The sequence below is a fragment of the Bubalus kerabau genome, chromosome 1, assembly GCF_029407905.1.
Source record: "Bubalus kerabau isolate K-KA32 ecotype Philippines breed swamp buffalo chromosome 1, PCC_UOA_SB_1v2, whole genome shotgun sequence".
Classification (NCBI taxonomy): Eukaryota; Metazoa; Chordata; class Mammalia; order Artiodactyla; family Bovidae; genus Bubalus; species Bubalus kerabau.
In genome coordinates this window covers 86,462,381-86,482,780 of record NC_073624.1, presented here as the reverse complement: position 1 = coordinate 86,482,780, position 20,400 = coordinate 86,462,381, and the positions used below count along the sequence as shown (strand labels likewise).

At 38.9% G+C, this 20,400-nt stretch overlaps 1 protein-coding gene across 10 annotated transcripts in view; it reads right to left on the bottom strand.

The window, feature by feature from the left end:
• Nucleotides 1-359: 359 nt before the first annotated feature.
• Nucleotides 360-20,400, bottom strand: part of TMEM117 (transmembrane protein 117) — a 625,554-nt gene continuing 605,513 nt past the window's right edge. For 9 of the 10 annotated variants that reach the window (XM_055581373.1, XM_055581380.1, XM_055581359.1 and 6 more), the window contains 2 exons: nt 18,284-18,413; nt 360-2,116 (listed from right to left, as the gene is read on the bottom strand). In XM_055581373.1, the coding sequence (XP_055437348.1) occupies nt 1,470-2,116; nt 18,284-18,413 (777 nt within the window). In that variant the 3' untranslated portion in view covers nt 360-1,469. Of the gene's footprint in view, nt 2,117-18,283; nt 18,414-19,259; nt 19,523-20,400 lie in introns of those variants that run through there. The other variant, XM_055581418.1, reaches the window with a different exon arrangement.

Here is a 20,400-nt window from a genome sequence, read left to right as displayed (position 1 = left end):
TTAAAGCTGACTCTCAAGTGACAGATAAGTGCATAGTTCTATTATGCATGCTAATTTCAACATGCAGCAAGCTTAAAAGCAGATAGATCAAAACAAGAGAGGTTTTAAAAAATCATAAAGACAAAATAGAGCTATGTTGGTAGGTGACAAGAAAATAATTCTGCCTTAAAAGTGAATCTTCCTCAATCCCCTCAAGAAACATGTAACCACAATTTATGGAACAAAATTAAAACGAAGTTGGGATTGTCCCATTTCTTAGCTTGCCTGGCTTTGAGTTTAAAAAAAAAGGGGGGGGGGGCTGCTGTTAAATTAAGATACAATTGATCCTTCTATTATAAACAAAAAACTAGATCACATAATTACTGATGTATAATTCTGATTTATTAATGTGCGATGTTTAGTTCTTAAAAAAAAGGAAAACAACACAAACACACACACACAAAACAAGCCAATAAACAGACTTTTTCATGCGCATCTTCTTTGCTACCTCACAAAGTTCCATGGCATGATTTTTAGAGGTGTTCCCTTGCTCAGGGTTGGCATATGTTTTTCAATTTTCACTGTCCAGAGCCATATTTACAGAAAGATGTACAAATATTGTAGATGGTAGCCTGCACAACCCTCACATGATTAAAACTTCAGTTCCTTGGTTTTCTAGGGCTTTGTGTAAATGCCAATACACTTCAGAGTTTACCTAACTGTGCCTCTCAACCTTTGGTCCCAAAGGTGAAGGGCAGGATTTTTAATCAGGTAGCAATTTATCTGTAATTAGGAAAACATAATTACGTATTATCATCTAATTGCAATTACTGGTTGGAGAAAGTCACATTTCACAAGTAGTGACCCATGCTGGATTAGTGTTCTCCTATTACTGAATTCTGCATCTGTATTTGCATTTGGCAGGAAGCCAATAAAAATTCAAAGGTAATCACTGTGCTTCTCTGCAGTCCAGCTGTCAAAGTCACCAACTCCACTGCTGAATAAGAAAGCGAGACATACTTTCTGAACCACATCTTGGCTATATCTGTTTTCTGCTCAGACATCAAGTGGAGATCAAAATAATTGTATACAAAAAAAAAAAAAAAAAAAAACCCATGTGAAGTAGGTTAGAGAACTGTTCCACGCTTCATTTCTGGTACAGTTAAAAAGTTTAATGTCTCAAGGCACCACTATGGTTGAACATTGGATACGCGGGTAACCAGCTAATCTAGTAGGCTGTAAAGTCAGTAAATAGCTTGTGCAACTGTGAAAAGCAATCTCTAGAGGACTGTTAGATATACTGTAGGCACAGGTATCATAATAATACAAATAGAAAACAATGAGTCCTAGAAAAAGCATGTTGAGCACCGTTGTGGCATCATTTGTATTTCTTTACCTAACGCTATGTAAACCTCACATTTACGAAAGGAAAGACTAACTTCTGAAAGTTACACTCAAGGTTGCTCTTTGTGCTTTCCCCAAAAGTGGATCTAGTTCGTCGGTGTACTTTTAGAAGTCGTTGGATCCCCGTCACCCTCAGTGGTGCTGGCTGATTCATTCAAGTGCGAGCTCAAGTTCTCCGATGTTAGGTGGGAAGACTTGTAGACGATCTCATTGAAGTCAGACCTGATGCACACCAAGGCGGGGTCATTCAGTGGGTCTTCCACCGAGGCCTGGGTGTTTTCTCTTGTGATTCCCATGTCTTTGCTGTGTTCCGAGGGGGATTTTCTTCTCATGCGAGTGTAAGTGTTGTCTTGATTCTCCATGCCTTGCTCATTTTTCAAAAACCGTCCAAAGAACCAAATGAAGAATCCAAACCACACAAAAGCTATTAAACTTGGAACAAAAGCCAGACACTTGACATCAAGGCTTGCCCCTATGAACCTGCTGTGAAGGAACATGTCTCCCTCAACATAGGTTTTATTAGTCCGAGGGTTGGTGTGGTTGGACCGCCATTCCCACGATAGCTTGGTTCTGTTCAAATCCTTTAGACTCTCTGAGTCTTTGACTGTATATATCTTCTGTCCTGGGCCAATATATTGTCCATATTCATGAGGCTTATAAAATATCTGATTCTTCCACATATTAAGATCCAAAATCAAGACGAGAAAGATAATTCCATAGTTAAACCATTTACCTGCATTAAAAAAGAAATACTTTGTATTAGTCAAAGACTCATAAAACTGCAATAGGGGTTTTCTCCTATAAAATGGAGATAATGGTATTATAGCATAAACTGTTAATGTTTTAGACCTGTTAACAATTTTTTGAGAGTACTATAATGCCAAAGAATGCTCAAACTACCACACAATTGCACTCATCTCACACGCTAGTAAAGTAATGCTCAAAATTCTCCAAGCCAGGCTTCAGCAGTATGTGAACTGTGAACTTCCTGATGTTCAAGCTGGTTTTAGAAAAGGCAGAGGAACCAGAGATCAAATTGCCAACATCCGCTGGATCATGGAAAAAGCAAGAGAGTTCCAGAAAAACATCTATTTCTGCTTTATTGACTATGCCAAAGCCTTTGACTGTGTGGATCACAATAATCTATGGAAAATCCTGAAAGAGATAGGAATACCAGACCACCTGTCCTGTCTCTTGAGAAACCTATATGCAGGTCAGGAAGCAACAGTTAGAACTGGACATGGAACAACAGACTGGTTCCAAATAGGAAAAGGAGTTCTCCAAGGCTGTATATTGTCACCCTGTTTATTTAACTTATATGCAGAGTACATCATGAGAAACGCTGGACTGCAAGAAACACAAACTGGAATCAAGATTGCCGGGAGAAATATCAATAACCTCAGATATGCAGATGACACCACCCTTATGGCAGAAAATGAAGAGGAATTCAAAAGCCTCTTGATGAAAGTGAAAGTGGAGAGTGAAAAAGTTGGCTTAAAGCTCAACATTCAGAAAACGAAGATCATGGCATCCGGTCCCACCACTTCATGGGAAATAGACGGGGAAACAGTGGAAACAGTGTCAGACTTTATTTTTTGGGCTCCAAAATCACTACAGATGGTGACTGCAGCCATGAAATTAAAAGATGCTTACTCCTTGGAAGGAAAGTTATGACCAACCTAGATAGCATATTCAAAAGCAGAGACATTACTTTGCCAACTAAGGTTCATCTAGTCAAGGCTATGGTTTTTCCTGTGGTCATGTATGGATGTGAGAGTTGGACTGTGAAGAAGGCTGAGTGCCGAAGAATTGATGCTTTTGAACTGTGGTGTTGGAGAAGACTCTTGAGAGTCCCTTGGACTGCAAGGAGATCCAACCAGTCCATTCTGAAGGAGATCAGCCCTGGGATTTCTTTGGAAGGAATGATGCTGAAGCTGAAACTCCAGTACTTTGGCCACCTCCTGTGAAGAGTTGACTCGTTGGAAAAGACTCTGATGCTGGGAGGGATTGGGAGCAGGAGGAGAAGGGGACGACAGAGGATGAGATGGCTGGATGGCATCACTGACTCAATGGATGTGAGTCTGAGTGAACTCCGGGAGTTGGTGATGGACAGGGAGGCCTGGCGTGCTGTGATTCATGGGGTCGCAAAGAGTCGGACACGACTGAGCGACTGATCTGATCTGATCTGATACTACCATTAAGTCAATTGGCAAAGGAATTTACTAAATAGATGTTAAGCATGGGAAAATGTAACTCTTGGTTCCAGAGCCAGTAATTTATGGTATTTACACTAACTAGACAAAGTCTCCTGGCTTTTAAGGCACCACCACTATGCTCTAATTGGGTTTCATGTAGGTTATTCTCCAGAACATTTCAATTAAGGTTTAAAAACAAGTTCTAATAAAATTCTTAGAAAAGTCCAACATATGATTGAATATCTCTTATGGTTTTATAATTATGTCTGGGAAAGAAATAAATCATTTTGCAATGTAAGCACAACAGTGCATCAATTGAATTCACATTGCTGTTTGTTGGTGACCTGTTGATTAAACTATTAGTCGATGTGGTTCAGATCAATAATCCTTGAGCATTCATTTCAGGACTTTAAAAACATCAAATTCTCATTGAACAGAATCCATTCATCAGACATATAAATATAACCAAAGCTTTAGAAGATATGATTTGGAGAGACTATAACCACTATGACTTCTTTGTAGGATTTAAAAGTCCTATATAAATAAGATATTATTTAGAGACATATTATCTAGTGAAATCTTTGCATCTTTAAATGGAAATAATGTGGAAAAACTTTGAAGGGATACTATATTCCATTACAATTTTTATTGTAATTTGTTCCAAATTTTACAGTATGAAGTGTTAGCTTAGGATCTTGGGATAACGTCTTAAACTAAAACTGGTAAACATGTATTTTGTAATACATACTTCAATAGAACACATAGCTTAAATATGACCTTGGGTAAGGAAAGGAGGTTAGGAAAATATTTTATCATCATTACACATTTTCAAGCTCCTATAATGTGCAAATACGAGGGCTTTCCCAAATCCTCGTCTGGATTCCAAAACCTATTAGCTACATTAACTTGAGTTAGTTGCTTAAATTCTCCAAACTCCAATTTCTTTACAAGCATAAAATAACAGTACTTATTAAAGTGGTTAACATTTCATGAGATTATTATATACTAAGCACAATGTTTGCTATATAAATAGAACTCAGTAATTGTCACTATTATTATCATCAAAGCCTTGCCTAAGTCATGATAATGTCTTCATTTGCATGGAAAGGTACAACTTCTCTATGAAGAAAATTTATTTAACCCACAGGAAGGGAAATTATAACTGCCTGTCCTAAAATCATTCAACTTTACAGGGTTTATAATATTTGTAATGAAAATTCTTGCCTGAATGATTAGTTTGGCACACCCAAACTATAAATTAAAGTGGAGATGCTGGAAACATCTCCAGATATGAAAAGATGCTTGTAACACCTCGTACTGTTAAGTTCAAGTCGCTCCTGCCCTCATGTATCTTCAAAATGAAAACAGAATCAACATAAAATAAATCAAGAAAGCTCAAGCCAGAGAAATTCCACCAAACACAAAGGCAGGCATCATTGCCAGATATTTATTGTATTCATAATAGACTCTGTGGAGGATACCTTAGTAGATCCCGAGGGCATATATCACTGCCGTCAAGGAAGGAACTTACCATCTTACGGGAGAAAACAGAACAGAGACATCAATAGATAAATAATAATAATAAGAGGCCACATCTAAGAGGTGACAAAGGAGTGATACAAACCATAAAGCTGAAGACGTTGAGAAAATGGACTAAAAACTGAGTGCTAACTTCTGTAGAAAGGATTTTGAAGGAAGTAGCAATTCATGTGGTCAAGAAAGAAAAGGTAGATAGGGAACAGTTTGGAAAATGTTATGTTTCTTTTAGTATATGTTTTTATTATGCTGCAGATAGAATAATGTACAGAAAAAGATCAGCTAATGTGGAAGAGAGGGGGCAGAGAGAAGGGAAAGAATGGAGACTATCGTAGGAAAAGAAGGCACAGCAAAATGAGAGACAGGTGATATGAAAAGTTCAGGGATTCTCATTCAGTATCATAGAGGCACTGAGTTTGTAGCTTTCGTGATTGAAGCAGTTAGGAGAGGGGTTTTGGGTCCTTCTCTGTTGTAGACTTATTCTCTTTGTAAATGACATCGGTTATGAAGCTACGGGGAGGGGAAGAGGTCCTTGAACCTGTAGGACTGACCATCAACTTTTTGACTCACAAAGTGAAAAAAGTGAAAGTGCTAATTTCTCAGTCATGTCTGAATCTTTCCAACCCTTTGGATTGTAGCTCAACAGGCTCCTCTGTCCATGGAATTCTCCTGGCAAGAATACTGGAGGAGGTATTCCCTTCTTGGGGGATCTTCCTGACCAAGGGAGGAAACCCGGGTCTCCTACACTGCAGGTAGATTCTTTACCATCTGAGCTCACAAAGTCCCCTTGGAAAAACCCTGTTAAGATCACATTTATCAACTCATGAATAGAGCAGTCTCCCATATGGGGTTTCTGTTTCTAGGGTAATGATGTCAGAAATTGAACATAAGCAGCACCACAGAATCAGAAAGGAAAAAGAGGAATGCTCATGGAGCATAGAGAAGGGTGCTTTTCTGGTGGCTAGAAGATGCTCAGTGAATAACAGTAAAAGGAAAAAATAAATAAAATCAGGGGGAAAAAGTGGTAATGAATTTACAGTGATCAAACTGAAGGAACCCTGCAGATAGAAAGAGCTTTTTTTCATACTTTCAAATTATTTTCTCTACCCAAGTTGAATGGTGCTGGGTCAGCCTGACCACTAAACATTCACATTAAAAAATCATGTTATGTCACTTCTCAAGTGACCTGGTGTCCATATATTAAGACAAGAGGAAGGAGACACCAGTTAAAAATGTGTTGCCTGACATGGATACCATTATTCTGCTCTAACACATCTTTACTGATTTGTGAGAGGGGAATCATAGTGACAAAAACTGCAGCCTGGACACTAGCAGATGGAGATCAAATACTCAGTACAATGTGGGTAATCTGTTTAACCTCTCCAGATCTCAACGATTTTAGTTTCAAATTGAGTTAACAGAAATAGATGCCTTCCAGTTCTATGATTCTGTCTTCTTCCCCCAAACCCTTCTATTTGTTAACCATGTAAATTCAATTTTTTGTGCTGTGAAATGGAGAGTAACACCATTGTTGTTGTTCAGTTACTCAGTCATGTCCAGCTCTTTGTGACCCCATGTACTGTGGCATGCCAGGCTTCCCTGGCCTTTACTATCTCCCTAAGTTTGCTCAAATTCATGTCCATTGAGTCAGTGATGTCATCCAACCATCCCCCTCCCCTGTCATCCCCTTCTCCTCCTGCCCTCAATCTTTCCCAGTATCAGGGTATTTTCCAATGAATCAACTCTTCACATCAGGTGGCCAAAATATTGGAGCTTCAGCTTCAACATCAGTCTTTCCAATGACTATTCAGGGTTGATTTCCTTTAGGACTGATTGGTTGGATCTCCTTACTGTCCAAGGGACTCTCAAGAGTCTTCTCCAGTACCATAGTTCAAAAGCATCAATTCTTCGGTGCTCAGCCTTCTTTATGGTCCAACTCTCACATCCATACATGACTACTGGAAAAACCATAGTTTCAACTATCTGGACCTTTGTTGGTAAAGTGATGTCTCTGCTTTTTAAAATGCTGTCTAAGTTGGTCATAGCTTTTCTTCCAAGGAGCAAGTGTTTTTTAATTTCATAGCTGCAGTCACCATTGTCAGTGATTTTGGAGCTCAAAAAAAAAAAAAAAAAATCTCTCACTGTTTCCATTGTTTCACCATCTATTTGCCATGAAGTGATGGACTGGATACCATGATCTTAGTTTTTTGAATGCTGAGTTTTTAGCCAGCTTTCTCACTCTCTTCTTTCACCTTCATCAAGAGGCTCCTAAATCAAAGAGGATACTAATAGATGGAGAAATATACCATGTTCATGGATTGGAAGAATCAATATAGTGAAAATGAGTATACTACCCAAAGCAATCTATAGATTCAATGCAATCCCTATCAAGCTACCAACAGTATTCTTCACAGAGCTAGAACAACCAATTTCACAATTTGTATGGAAATACAAAAAACCTCTAATAGCCAAAGCGATCTTGAGAAAGAAGAATGGAACTGGAGGAATCAACCTACCTGACTTCAGGCTGTACTACAAAGCCACAGTTATCAAGACAGTATGGTACTGGCACAAAGACAGAAATATAGATCAATGGAACAAAATAGAAAGCCCAGAGATAAATCCACACACATATGGACACCTTATCTTTGACAAAGGAGGCAAGAATATACAATGGATTAAAGACAATCTCTTTAACAAGTGGTGCTGGGAAATCTGGTCAACCACTTGTAAAAGAATGAAACTAGAACACTTTCTAACACCATACACAAAAATAAACTCAAAATGGACTCTGCGGGAGAGGGAGAGGGTGGGAAGATTTGGGAGAATGGCATTGAAACATGTAAAATATCATGTATAAAATGAGTTGCCAGTCCAGGTTCGATGCACGATACTGGATGCTTGGGGCTAGTGCACTGGGACGACCCAGAGGGATGGTATGGGGAGGGAGGAGGGAGGAGGGTTCAGGGTGGGGAACACATGTATACCTGTGGCAGATTCATTTTGATATTTGGCAAAACTAATACAATTATGTAAAGTTTAAAAATAAAATAAAAAAAAAATGGATTAAAACCAGAAGGGAAAGAGACACGAGTACCCCAATGTTCATCGCAGCACTGTTTATAATAGCCAGGACATGGAAGCAACCTAGATGTCCATCAGCAGATGAATGGATAAGAAAGCTGTGGTACATATACACAATGGAGTATTATTCAGCCATTAAAAAGAATACATTTGAATCAGTTCTAATGAGGTGGATGAAACTGGAGCCTATTATACAGAGTGAAGTAAGCCAGAAAGAAAAACACCAATACAGTATACTAACGCATATATATGGAATTTAGGAAGATGGTAACAATAACCCTGTGTACGAGACAGCAAAAGAGACACTGATGTATAGAACAGTCTTATGGACTCTGTGGGAGAGGGAGAGGGTGGGAAGATTTGGGAGAATGGCATTGAAACATGTAAAATATCATGTATGAAACGAGTTGCCAGTCCAGGTTCGATGCACGATACTGGATGCTTGGGGCTGGTGCACTGGGACGATCCAGAGGGATGGAATGGGGAGGGAGGAGGGAGGAGGGTTCAGGATGGGGAACACATGTATACCTGTGGCGGATTCATTTTGATATTTGGCAAATCTAATACAGTTATGTTAAGTTTAAAAATAAAATAAAAAAAAAATGGATTAAAGATCTCAACGTAAGACCAGAAACTATAAAACTCCTAGAGGAGAACATAGGCAAAACACTCTCCGACATACACCACAGCAGGATCCTCTATGACCCACCTCCCAGAATATTGGAAATAAAAGCAAAAATAAACAAATGGGACCTAATTAAACTTAAAAGCTTCGGCACATCAAAGGAAACTATTAGCAAGGTGAAAAGGCAGCCTTCAGAATGGGAGAAAATAATAGCAAATGAAGCAACTGACAAACAACTAATCTGAACAATATACAAGCAACTCCTACAGCTCAACTCCAGAAAAATAAATGACCCAATCAAAAAATGGGCCAAAGAACTAAATAGACATTTCTCCAAAGAAGACTACAGATGGCTAACAAACACATGAAAAGATGCTCAACGTCACTCATTATCAGAGAAATGCAAATCAAAACCACTATGAGGTACCATTTCACACCAGTCAGAATGGCTGCGATCCAAAAGTCTACAAAGCAATAAATGCTGGAGAGGGTGCGGAGAAAAAGGAACCCTCTTACACTGTTGGTGGGAATGCAAACTAGTACAGCCACATGGAGAACATGGATACTGGATGCTTGGGGCTGGTGCACTGGGATGACCCAGAGGGATGGTGTGGGGAGGGAGGAGGGAGGAGGGTTCAGGATGGGGAGCACATGTATACCTGTGGCGGATTCATTTTGACGTTTGGCAAAACTAATACAGTGTTTCAGGTTTTAAAATAAAATGAAATTAAAAAAAAAATAAACTGTAAATCAGTTAAAAAAAAAAAAAAAAAGAGGCTCTTTAGTTCCTCTTCACTTTCTGCCATTAGGGTGGTGTCATCTGCATATCTGAGGTTATTGATATTTCTCCTGGCAGTCTTGATTACAACCTGTGCTTCATCTAGCCCAGCATTTCACATGATGTACTCTGCATAGAAGTTAAATAAGCAGGGTGCAGTATACAGCCTTGACATACTCCTTTCCCAATTTTGAACCCGTCTCTTGTTCCATGTCCGGTTTTAACTTTTACTTCTTGACCTGCATACAGGTTACTCAGACACTCATCAAACTACCTCAAAGGATTATCATGATTGTCAACTAAAAATTATAGTCACAGCCTGAAAGTACAGAGCTGTTTTATTTGGAGGGAAGGTTTAAGACTCCAAATCTGGGAAGTAGTTCTGAGAAAACTGCTCTAAGGAGGCAGGAGGGGAAGTCAGGAAGTTTGCAATAAAGGGAGCAGGCAGTTTGAACGTCAAAGAACAGGTGTCAAGTTAAGGAATTTAGCATTGTATGTACGGGAGGATGCAAGCCTCTGGGCTCACTGCGTTCATTCCTTTCACATGCACTTCAGCTGTCTGGGGCTAATCTTGTTTCCTAGTTCGCCTTGCTTCTTGCATTCCCCCAGCCCTTAAGCGATCTCTGTGGGGATGGCAGCATCTGCTGGATCTCAGTTTTGGGAGTCCTCATTCACATCTGGAGGCCAGATATCAGTGATGATTGTGACATTTCTTGTTTATTAATATGGCAGGAGATACTTTCATTTCACAGGATATAATGAAAAGCTGTGGACCTGCGAGGTGATGCTAATGGTAATGAACCTGCCTGCCAATTCAAGAGATGTAAGAGATGCCAGTTCAAACCCTGGGTCAGGAAGATCCCCTGGAGGAGGGCATGGAAACCCACTCCAGTATTTTTGCTTGGAGAAGCCCATGGACAGAGGAGCCTGGTAGGCTACAGTCCATTGGGTCGCACAGGGTCGAACACGACTGAAGCGACTTAGCATGCATGCAAGCACAATGAGAAGGGGTGTTTGAGAGTTCTCTGAAATACACTGTTTGCCCAAAATGTAGGGTAGTATTATTTCTACAATTTCTTCTTTCTGCTTCTTCAATCTAGTTAATATACCATCTAAGTAGAGAGAAGAGCATGTTAATGGTTTCTAACAAAGATATATTCTCAATGTTTCAGTTTGGATAAAACAGAATGAATTACTGAGCAGTGACATTAATAGGTAGATATCACTGGACCAATTGGGCTTCCCTGCTGTCTCAGGTGGTAAAGAATCTACCTGCAATGTGGAAGGCTTGGGTTCAATCCATGGGTGGGAAGATCCCCTGGAGGAGAAAATGGAAACCCACTACAGTATTCTTGCCTGGAGAATTCAATGGACAGAGGAGCCTGGCGGGCTTCAGTCAAACAGGATTGAGCAACTAACACTTTTACTTTCACTGAACTAATTACCAAGAGGCCCCAGTGTGAATCTAAATGTGAAAATGCATTGTGAATCAGCATATTTAACATGTTAAAAATCCCTAGCAATTGATAATTTGCCTACAGCTTGCAGTAGTATTAGTCCAGAGAAACGCACACAAAATGTGAAGCTAAATAACAGGGGATAGATTCTCCCCATACCCCACTCCATTTCCACAGCCAAGAGACCACATGGGGGTGGGGAAGTGTGGAGGGGAGAGCATTAGATGAAGCAGGATTCCTATTGATTTATTTCCTTTTCTGCTTCTGTGAAGGTAGCCTCGCCCTTCCCCCACTGCTGTAGTTGCTCAGTTGAAAATGCAACTGCTGAAAATAGAGAAGAAACGGCTCTTCTTACTTTTTGCATCCTGCCCACCTGACATAACTCCTGCTCCATTTATCCATCCATACAGAGGAAGGATGTCCATCTTTCTCTACCGTCCTTTTTTCCATTTTCCGACACACTGTTTTGTTACCTTCATAATACTCTCTCCTCTTTAAAAAATTACTTTTATGAGATGCAGCAAACTAGAAAGCAAAATTAAGTGGGACAACTGAACTTAGTGTACTTGTCTATGAAGTGAAGGAGTTGAGTTATATAACCCTTAAGATTTCTTCCTAGTCCTAAAAGTCTCCTTGATGAGTCTATGAAATAAACACCGCCTAAACCTTAATGTTTTATGATGGAGCAGGAAATCTCACCATTAGAGCAAAAAAGATGCAATATACATTTTTCAGATGGAGAAAGCTTTCCTTTAAAAAAAATGATTGTATATTCTCAGAAATGCTGTTTACCATAAAAAATAAATTTGAGTCTCTGAAATGACTCACATGAAAAGGTGTAAGACACAGAAAAAGAAAAAGACTAACAGTGCTTCTATTGCCATTTTTTCATGTGTGTTGTTGTGAATGTACAGTCAACCAAGCATAACAAGAGGTTTGGTATTTTGGCATTAATTGTATGAGAGTTTTTGCAATCCCCCTGTTGTTTCAACTACACAGCATAATGTAAATCAGCAAGGAGGAAGGGTAAGAATCTATACATTATTTCTATTTATCTCCTTCTCGAAATACCTCACTGTCTCCTTTAATGAGAAATCCCTGCATGGTGTTGTGGGATTGCTTCTTTCCTGTGTTGTGTGCTTGTAATGAATCTTACTGATTGGCAAAAATGATATTATGATGGTAATTTTATCATCTTACTTTGTGGGAGCTTAGAGAATCCCAGGCTAGTTAATTTTAAAAGAATTCTTCATTAAATATCAGCCGCATTTTAGCATAGGAAATGACAAGAGTTTGGGGAAAAGTGTTATTTCTTTCAACTAAGGAAAAATACTATATGTGCTGATATTTCCACCTATAATGAACCTTTCATGATTCAAATATGCAATTATAATATTAAAAAAAAATCCTTTACTTAGTAGGGTTGCCAGTTAGTGTTGAGGTTGAGCTGTGCTGTTAGCACCTCTATAGCAAGTGGGGTCACCATTTGGGCGGACTCTATGCCCAGTGGTCATGCTGCACAAAGTCACCAGCATCCATATGTGATCACAGGAAACCCTGACCTTGAAGAAGATGAAGTTTGTATAGTTAAATAAATAACAGTGTGCTGTAATAGTTTCCTGGCCACGTTCAATATCCTCTCATTCCAGACCTGATCAGTGTAAACAGGGCATCTGAGTTAGCGGCTCTTTAAGCACTGGCCCCACCCCACCCCCACACCCCCCTTGCAACCAGGCAATTTAAGAATATCCAGAAACCACATTAAATGCTTGGGTCATGAGGAGACGGTTGAGCCAATTGAAGATACTTACTAAAAAGTTTATGAACTAATAAGAGCTGAGTTAGTAAAGTATCTCAAGACTTCAAAGCAAATGAATATAGCTTCTCAAAATGCCTCTCTTGTCACTGTTACTTTCTTAAGTAGGAGACTACTCCTTTAGGACATAATCCAATATGATGAATAGAGGTAGAAACTTGTGATGATGAAAAGCAAAAGAAAAGGATGTGAAGTTGTACTGAATTCAATTACCATCACACTCTTTCTTGAGACTGGGAACTGTGCTATGCTCATTTCTGTATTCCCTAGATCCTCGTTTAGTTTTAGACACATGTTAAATCAGAAAGTGTCCATTAATCAATAAGTCAAGTCTGAAATACTATGTCCAGAAAAATTTCAAGCAATGAAGTTCTAGTCTTTCACATCAAATGCCATTGTCACAACGATCTGGTGAATTCTAAGATACTGCTAAAATCAGATAAAGTCTGGAAAATTGGGAAAAACAAACTATTTATGTCTCAAAGAATATGATTAGTTATATATTTCAAGTCTTTCTTCTGGCTATAAAGAGAAATATCTGAAAAGCATTTGAGTTTTACTATAAAAACCCTCATCTATGCATAAATAAACCCAGGACACCTCATTCTGGACAGAACAGACCAGCTTAGGGGCAGCAAGGGCGAACAGGCTATGGGCAGAGCAACCATGGCCTTGAAGAAGATGAGTTTGGGACAAATAAAAGGAATTGCTGCTTTAGGTAGAAGTAAACAGTTAATGCTAGAGCTTCACAAATGTGTTGGAAATGGAAATTGCTGCAGGAAAGGTTCAGAAAAATTTATAACTAAGAGAATAGCAAGAGATACTTGTATGCTTTGGATAAATTCATGATCATTGGGGACTGTCATGGTGAAGAAGATGCATTGCATTTCCCTATAACAAGTCCCTTGCTAATTTTGCCAGACAGAATATTCTGCTGGACGCACCACTGGCCTGCCCTTGCCAGCACTTTCCATGATCTGATTGACACAGGAGAGCTCCTTAAAAAACAATCCTTGGGAACTCATTTGCCAGAAATCATGCACCTATGGAAATAAAACAAAGGACATTATTTTCATGCATTCTTTTCCACAGTTTCGCATTTTGAAGCACCTGTGCCCTCGCTCTGCTCAGGAAACTGAAATAGAACACCGACCTAGGGAGGCTTGTTCACTGCTACATTTTCCATTTTTGCCGAAAGGTTCCCATGGGCATCGTCATGCCAGTAGTGTGAATTCTCTCCTCACAGATGCACAGGCCTTCCTTCTGGCCTTTCCCCCAACCCTTTCCTAATTTACTCAGATGATGGCCACCAATGGGACACTTCTTTTGTCTGACTGGGATGACAGATGGCAGAGCTTCCAACGGGATCCGCATTAATAGGACTTGGGGAGCTTCAGAGTCTGAATTGAGAGGCCATTCCTCTCTGGCCTCCAGAGACTTAGTACATCATATTTTGAATCCATCTTTGCACTCATCTTACAGGTAAAAGGGAAGAGGGCAAAAGAGATAATTATACGGTTGTATTTAGCATTTACTTTTAGGAGAATGAACAGTGGACTTGAGCTAAAAGCACCAGTGTGACCAAATCACTAACCATTTATCCCCTTTATTACTGAAGTCAAAATTCCCAGAAAAAAATATTTTAACACACCCTTGGAAAAGAGATGATTTATTTTTATAAGCTGTAGCTCAGCTTATAAAATGAAAGCTCATACATACTGCAGCAAACCATCTGTCGGGGGGGATCCAGATGAGCTAAACAGATGCAACAATTCAAGTTATTTCTGACATGCATAAATAAAACTAGCTAGGAATCAGGATTAAAAAATACTCAAATCCTAAAGGCTTTTAAAATGTCAATGGGAACTCATCAGTGTCAGATAACCCTCTACATATAGAGCATTTCATTGGGAGAGATTTTTTTTTTTTTTTTTTTTCATTCCTAGCTTTGTCTTTCTCGAGGACTCAGAACATAACTGCTATTTACATAACAGGAAAGAACTCAGAATAGTTGATAAATAATCAGAGAGCTCTCTCTCAGGCTACTTAGTATTTTTTGGATTATAGGGAAAGCAGATTCTGAATGGATAAAAGGAAAAGCTTTAGGTAAAAACAGTGAGAACTTACTGAGTGCTTGCTTTACGGCAGGCAATGCTTTAAGTGCCTTGTACATATTAATTAATTTCATCCTCACTGCAATCCTATGGGATAAGTACCATCACTGTCCCCATTTAACAGATGAAAATACTGAACCTCTAAGAGGTTAAAGAGCTTGACAAGGGCCCTGCCACCAGTTAGTAGCAGGGCTGGAATCTACACACCAAATCTTTACATTCCATTGCCTCAGCATGCACTGAACATCTTCTCCAGATCACAGAGAAATGATAATTGAGACCATCAAGCCATCCTTGATCCTGGAAGAATCCCAGCCATCCCTGTCTAGGCTCTTCTGGTGCAGAACAAACACAGAGAAAGCATTAGACAGAGCTGTCTGGCAGTCTGTAGGATCCTTTTCTAGCCCTGTCTCCAGCTTCTTCTGGACCTTTCTCCAGTCATGCTCTGCTTTGGGACCTCCTCTGATTTGGCCCCAGCTCTGAATTTTCTAACTCCTCTCAGATATGCCTTTCTTACTGACTACCCCATTTTAAAAATTTATTTATTTATTTGGCTGCATCAGGGCTTAGTTGGGGCATGCAGGATCTTCGTTGTGTCTGGCAGGATCTTTCGTTGGCCCCGCACAGAGTCTCTAGTTGTGGTACATGGGATATGGAGCTCATAGGCTCAGTAGTTGTGGCACATGGGCTGAGTTGCACTCCATGTGGGATCCTAGTTCTCCCACCAGGGATCAAACCCAGATCCTCTGCATTGCAAGGCAGATTCTTAACCACTGGACCACCAAGGATGTCCCTACCCCATTTCTATTGAATGTGTATTCTGCCCCTTGAGTTTTGTTTGATAAGGCTTATAGAAAGTACATAAATGCTGAGATGAGAGGAACTCTGATTACAGGAAATATTTCTCAGTAGCTGTATTTTTCAAAGTATGATACTCTGGCTACCTGCATAGGCATCACTGGTGGTACTCCAGAGAATGGTCGATTCCGGGCTCCACCTCATACCTGAGGCATCTGACTCTGGGTGTGTGGCTGATGGATCATTTACACAAGCTCTCCAGGTGATTCCCATACAAACTAAAGTTTCAGAACTATTGACAGAGCGTGTTTCATGCTTAATGATCCCAGGGGTGATTCTATATTTACTGACCAGGAAAGCATTAAGGTCTACCTACAAAAAGAAGCAGAACTTGGAGGGAAACTATCAAGCTAGTATTTGTGATTCTCTTGGAAGTTTGTGGGCTACTAACTATTGAGCATATTAAAATACAACACAGTACACTATGTTTTAGAGATTTTACCTGGGTTTGCCCAGAAACAACTATTTTACAATATCAAGTAAAGTCAAAGTTCTTTCAGGGCAGATGGGTGGTACTGCAGAATGGCTTCAGCAACCTCTTCAGTCAATTCACAGAACAAAGAGAACAACAGAGACAAAACAAAAAGGGGAACGTTCTGATTTTCTTCAGTTTCCCTGGGTTGAGAAGATCCCCTGGAGGAGGATAAGGCAACTCACTCCACTATTCCAGCCTGGAGAATTCCATGGACAGAGGAGCCTGGTGAGCTACAGTCCATAGGGTCACAAAGAGTCAGACCCAACTGAAGTGACCTGGCACACACACATGCGTTCTTAAGTAGAACATTCTGAATTATGTAAGCTTTGGGCACCACAAAACCTGCCCCTACCCCTGTCTATAAATGACAGCATATATGACAAAGCTACATATAAGAGCCCTGAATTAAATATTTTTAACAGTTTTATTTTCCTTTCCAGCCAATGGACTCTCTGAGCCTCCCTCCCCACCTCTCCTCTCCTTTTTTTAAACTTGATGTTCTGCACTCAAATAGGATATTTTTGAAAAGCCTTCTGATAGTCAGAGACAATATTAGTGCCATGATGGTCTGAGATAAGAGCTGATAGTAAGAACAGATGGTTCTGGCAAAAGCCCACCCAAAGGGATATGATGATACCACGTGTGTGATAGCTGTTTTAGAAGTCTGAGAGGGCAGTGTGCTGCAGAGATTAAGTGGGGACTCTGAAACCACACTATGTGACCTGAACTCAAATTGATTGATTTACCCAGCAAATTTAATAGATGGGCCTCATTCATTTTGAATAGGAAAAGAAACCTGCTATATCTTCCCTATTCATGAGCTCATTCTCCAATTGAGGAAGGTCGCCTCATGCTCAAAGCAAAAAACAGCCTTCAAGTTGGGAAGCAAAGGTTTTTTTGCAGCACTCAGATGTTCACGTTCTCTGCGCTCAGGCTATTTTTATTCAGCAGCACAGACGGTCGTGTAAGCACAGATTTCTTTGGCATTTTTATTATAGCAGGTGTAGGATCCTAGGCCATTGTCCTTAAAACACACACGTTCACTACCCACGTTTGAACAGCTTGAAAACTAATGCCATTCTTTATTTGATTATGTAGCTTACTGATTCTTGCTAAAAAAAAAAAGAATTATAAAACATAATTCCAAGAAGACTTGTTTAGATGAGAATGACTGAGATGTCATGAAAGAATATTATAATAAACCATATTCAAGCCATTTCAAGAGCAGGACACATTTGAAAATGGGATAATCTAAGCATCCACAAGAGAATGACTTGAGGCAAACATGGAACCTTGCCACAGCAGTTTAAGTTTCACTCAATCAGATGAGAAGTGGCCTGAACTCCCTAAAGGCACGTAGTCTGACTGGAGCTGTAGGATACCATTGTTTTGATCTCAGCAGCAAATGAAGAAGAAAGCACAAAGAGTATTCATGTTAAAAAAATACACTGAGCTGTATGTTGTGAAAAGAAACCCACCTAATGAACAAAACCCAGGCAGAGTGGCCTATGGAGTGTGGCAGAGACAGCTAGTGATATTCCTAGTCTAGAATACAAGACCTGGTACCACACGGCTGCTCAATGGCAGAGCATGTCTCTCTGTTCTCCTTGACTCTGTGTGGGGCTATCTCACTAGGTATTCCTCATGGAATGTGAGTGGAGGTGACATGTTCTATTTCCAGGCCAGGTGGCTAAGAAACAGACAAATTCTCTCAGTCATTTTCCTCATTCTCTTTATTCCCATTTGCCCTCTGGATGCTGAAGCTGAAATTGTTAAAGCACCAGGAACTGAAGTCCAGAATGATGGTCTAGAGTCCCCCACTGATCTGGAACCACCTTGCACTGCTAAGTGAGTAAAACTAAACTATATTGCCAGATGCTTCTAAACTGTTACCATTTTCATTTTTAAAGCAGCCAGCATGACTCTAACCAGGAGACAATCAAATCATGGTCGAAATTTTACCTGTTATGTGAATATGATATTCCTCCTTGAAGATCTTCTGGAAGAAAGGAATCTTGAACTGCATATGAGGAGTATGCAAACCAGGAAGATTTACATCAACGTCTCCCATGAAATGTGGAAATTCCCAGTCCTGTCAGAGAAAACCAACATGACAACATATCTGTGATTTGTTTCGTTCCTAAGCAGCAAAACACCAAAAATTGACTTTTTATAAGCACTTATTTTAAAATCATTTAAATGCAGCCAGCTGTTGGGTGTATCTGTTTTGTTCTGTGATGGTTGTTTTATGTACATTAGGTAGCAGTATGCAATCAAAATCAAAATTAAGTCATAACTTATATCCTCAGATTTTCTCTTTAATGTGATAATAAGAAACCAATGCAGAATTGATGTGCATTAATATATGTTTCTTTCTTTCATTATGGAGATCTGATCTTAAATTTTTATAGGAAGGAAGTGATCCATATTTTATAAATATGGGGTAATTTAGTTATTTTTTGTCCCACTATTTTTTAAAAATAAGAAATTTATACCAGCATATTTTCTGTAAGAAGACAAAGAGGATCTAATTCATTTAACCAAGTTCCTCAATTCACATCAAGGGAGTTTTATTAATCATCTGTGCTAGCAACTATATGGAATGGAAAAATGCCAAAATTTTCTGTCCTGTTCTCTTGCAATCTAGCATCAATTTGAACCAAATGATGGAGGGCCTGACATGCTAGCCTGAGAGATGCACAGTGAATTAATCCCAAAACTGTCATTAGCTATTTCCTTGTTGTCAAGGCAAAATCATGTGGGATGACCCTCCTTCTCACAAGGAAGGAAAAAAGATGCAAATGAGGATATTTTTAGGTGACTCATCTGCTCTTGGTTTTTGGATAGAAGCACCAAATTAAAGTTCATAACTAGCATGTGAAGAAGAAATACACTAAATAATGAAGAAACCTTTAAGCTGAATCCATGTTTTTATTTCCAGTAATAAAATTATCCCTAAATTAACAAACAGTTCTATATTTAGTGAATATTTTCTAAAGAACTTGGAGATGAAAAAATAATAAAATATTACTTAAAATTTTTAATCCACTATTTTGACATAAAAAGTTAAATTTTTTCTGAGATTTCTCTATATGAAGCTAACAGAGGTGTGCTGATAATAGTGTGCATGAACATTTCAGAAGTTTCCATAGCCATTCCACTTCCCTCTTTGCAGAAAATTCTGATTAAGGGAGAAGAAACCTTAAAGGAAAGAAGAATATGTGAGTGGTGGTAATCAGGAAAGTTTTCAATGTTTATTAATTTTTGATCTATGGATAACTTTAAGCCAGTTATAAGAAAGAAATACATAAATATAAAAATAAAATGATGTAATATCATCCCTTACTACTGGTACATATGCCAGTATCTTGTTGGTCTTGCCTTTCCTGGTTTTTCAGAAATCAGCAGCAAATAGACATGTAATTTTGGAAATTCAGAAAACCCAAAGCACTGATGCTGGATGAATTTGGAATATTTTGATCTAAAATATTAGTAGAAAATGGATTGGAATAATACTTGTGAACTATTGCATTTTATTAAAGTGCACTTTTTTTTTTCATTGATACCATCTTGCTCTATGTTACTCAGAAGACACTTGCAAAGAATTAAAATTGAATTTAGTCCTTTGCTAAAATATAACTGACATCTGCCATAAAAAATTATGCTTGGCAATGATAACCAGAGAATCTTTCACTAATCCAGGATAAGAAACATAAAGCATTATCAATAGAGCAATTCCCTTTCTTACTTCTTGGTTTAAGGAAGAATTTAGGATTAACAGATACACACTACTATCTATATAAAATAGCCATACAATAAGGACCGACTGTATGTACAGCACAGGGAACTATATTTAATTCCTTGTTAATGGAAAAAATCTGAAAAGAATCACTGAATCACTTTGTTGTATACCTTAAACTGGCACAACATCGTAAATCAATTACACTTCAATTAAAAAAAAAAGGGAGTGAATACTTCTTGGTAGTAATTGGGCAAGTGTACTTAGTGTACTTTCCTTTGAAAAGATATTCTTGGACTGTTATTGTTTAGCTCTTCTTTTCATGAAATGAAAGCTTTCT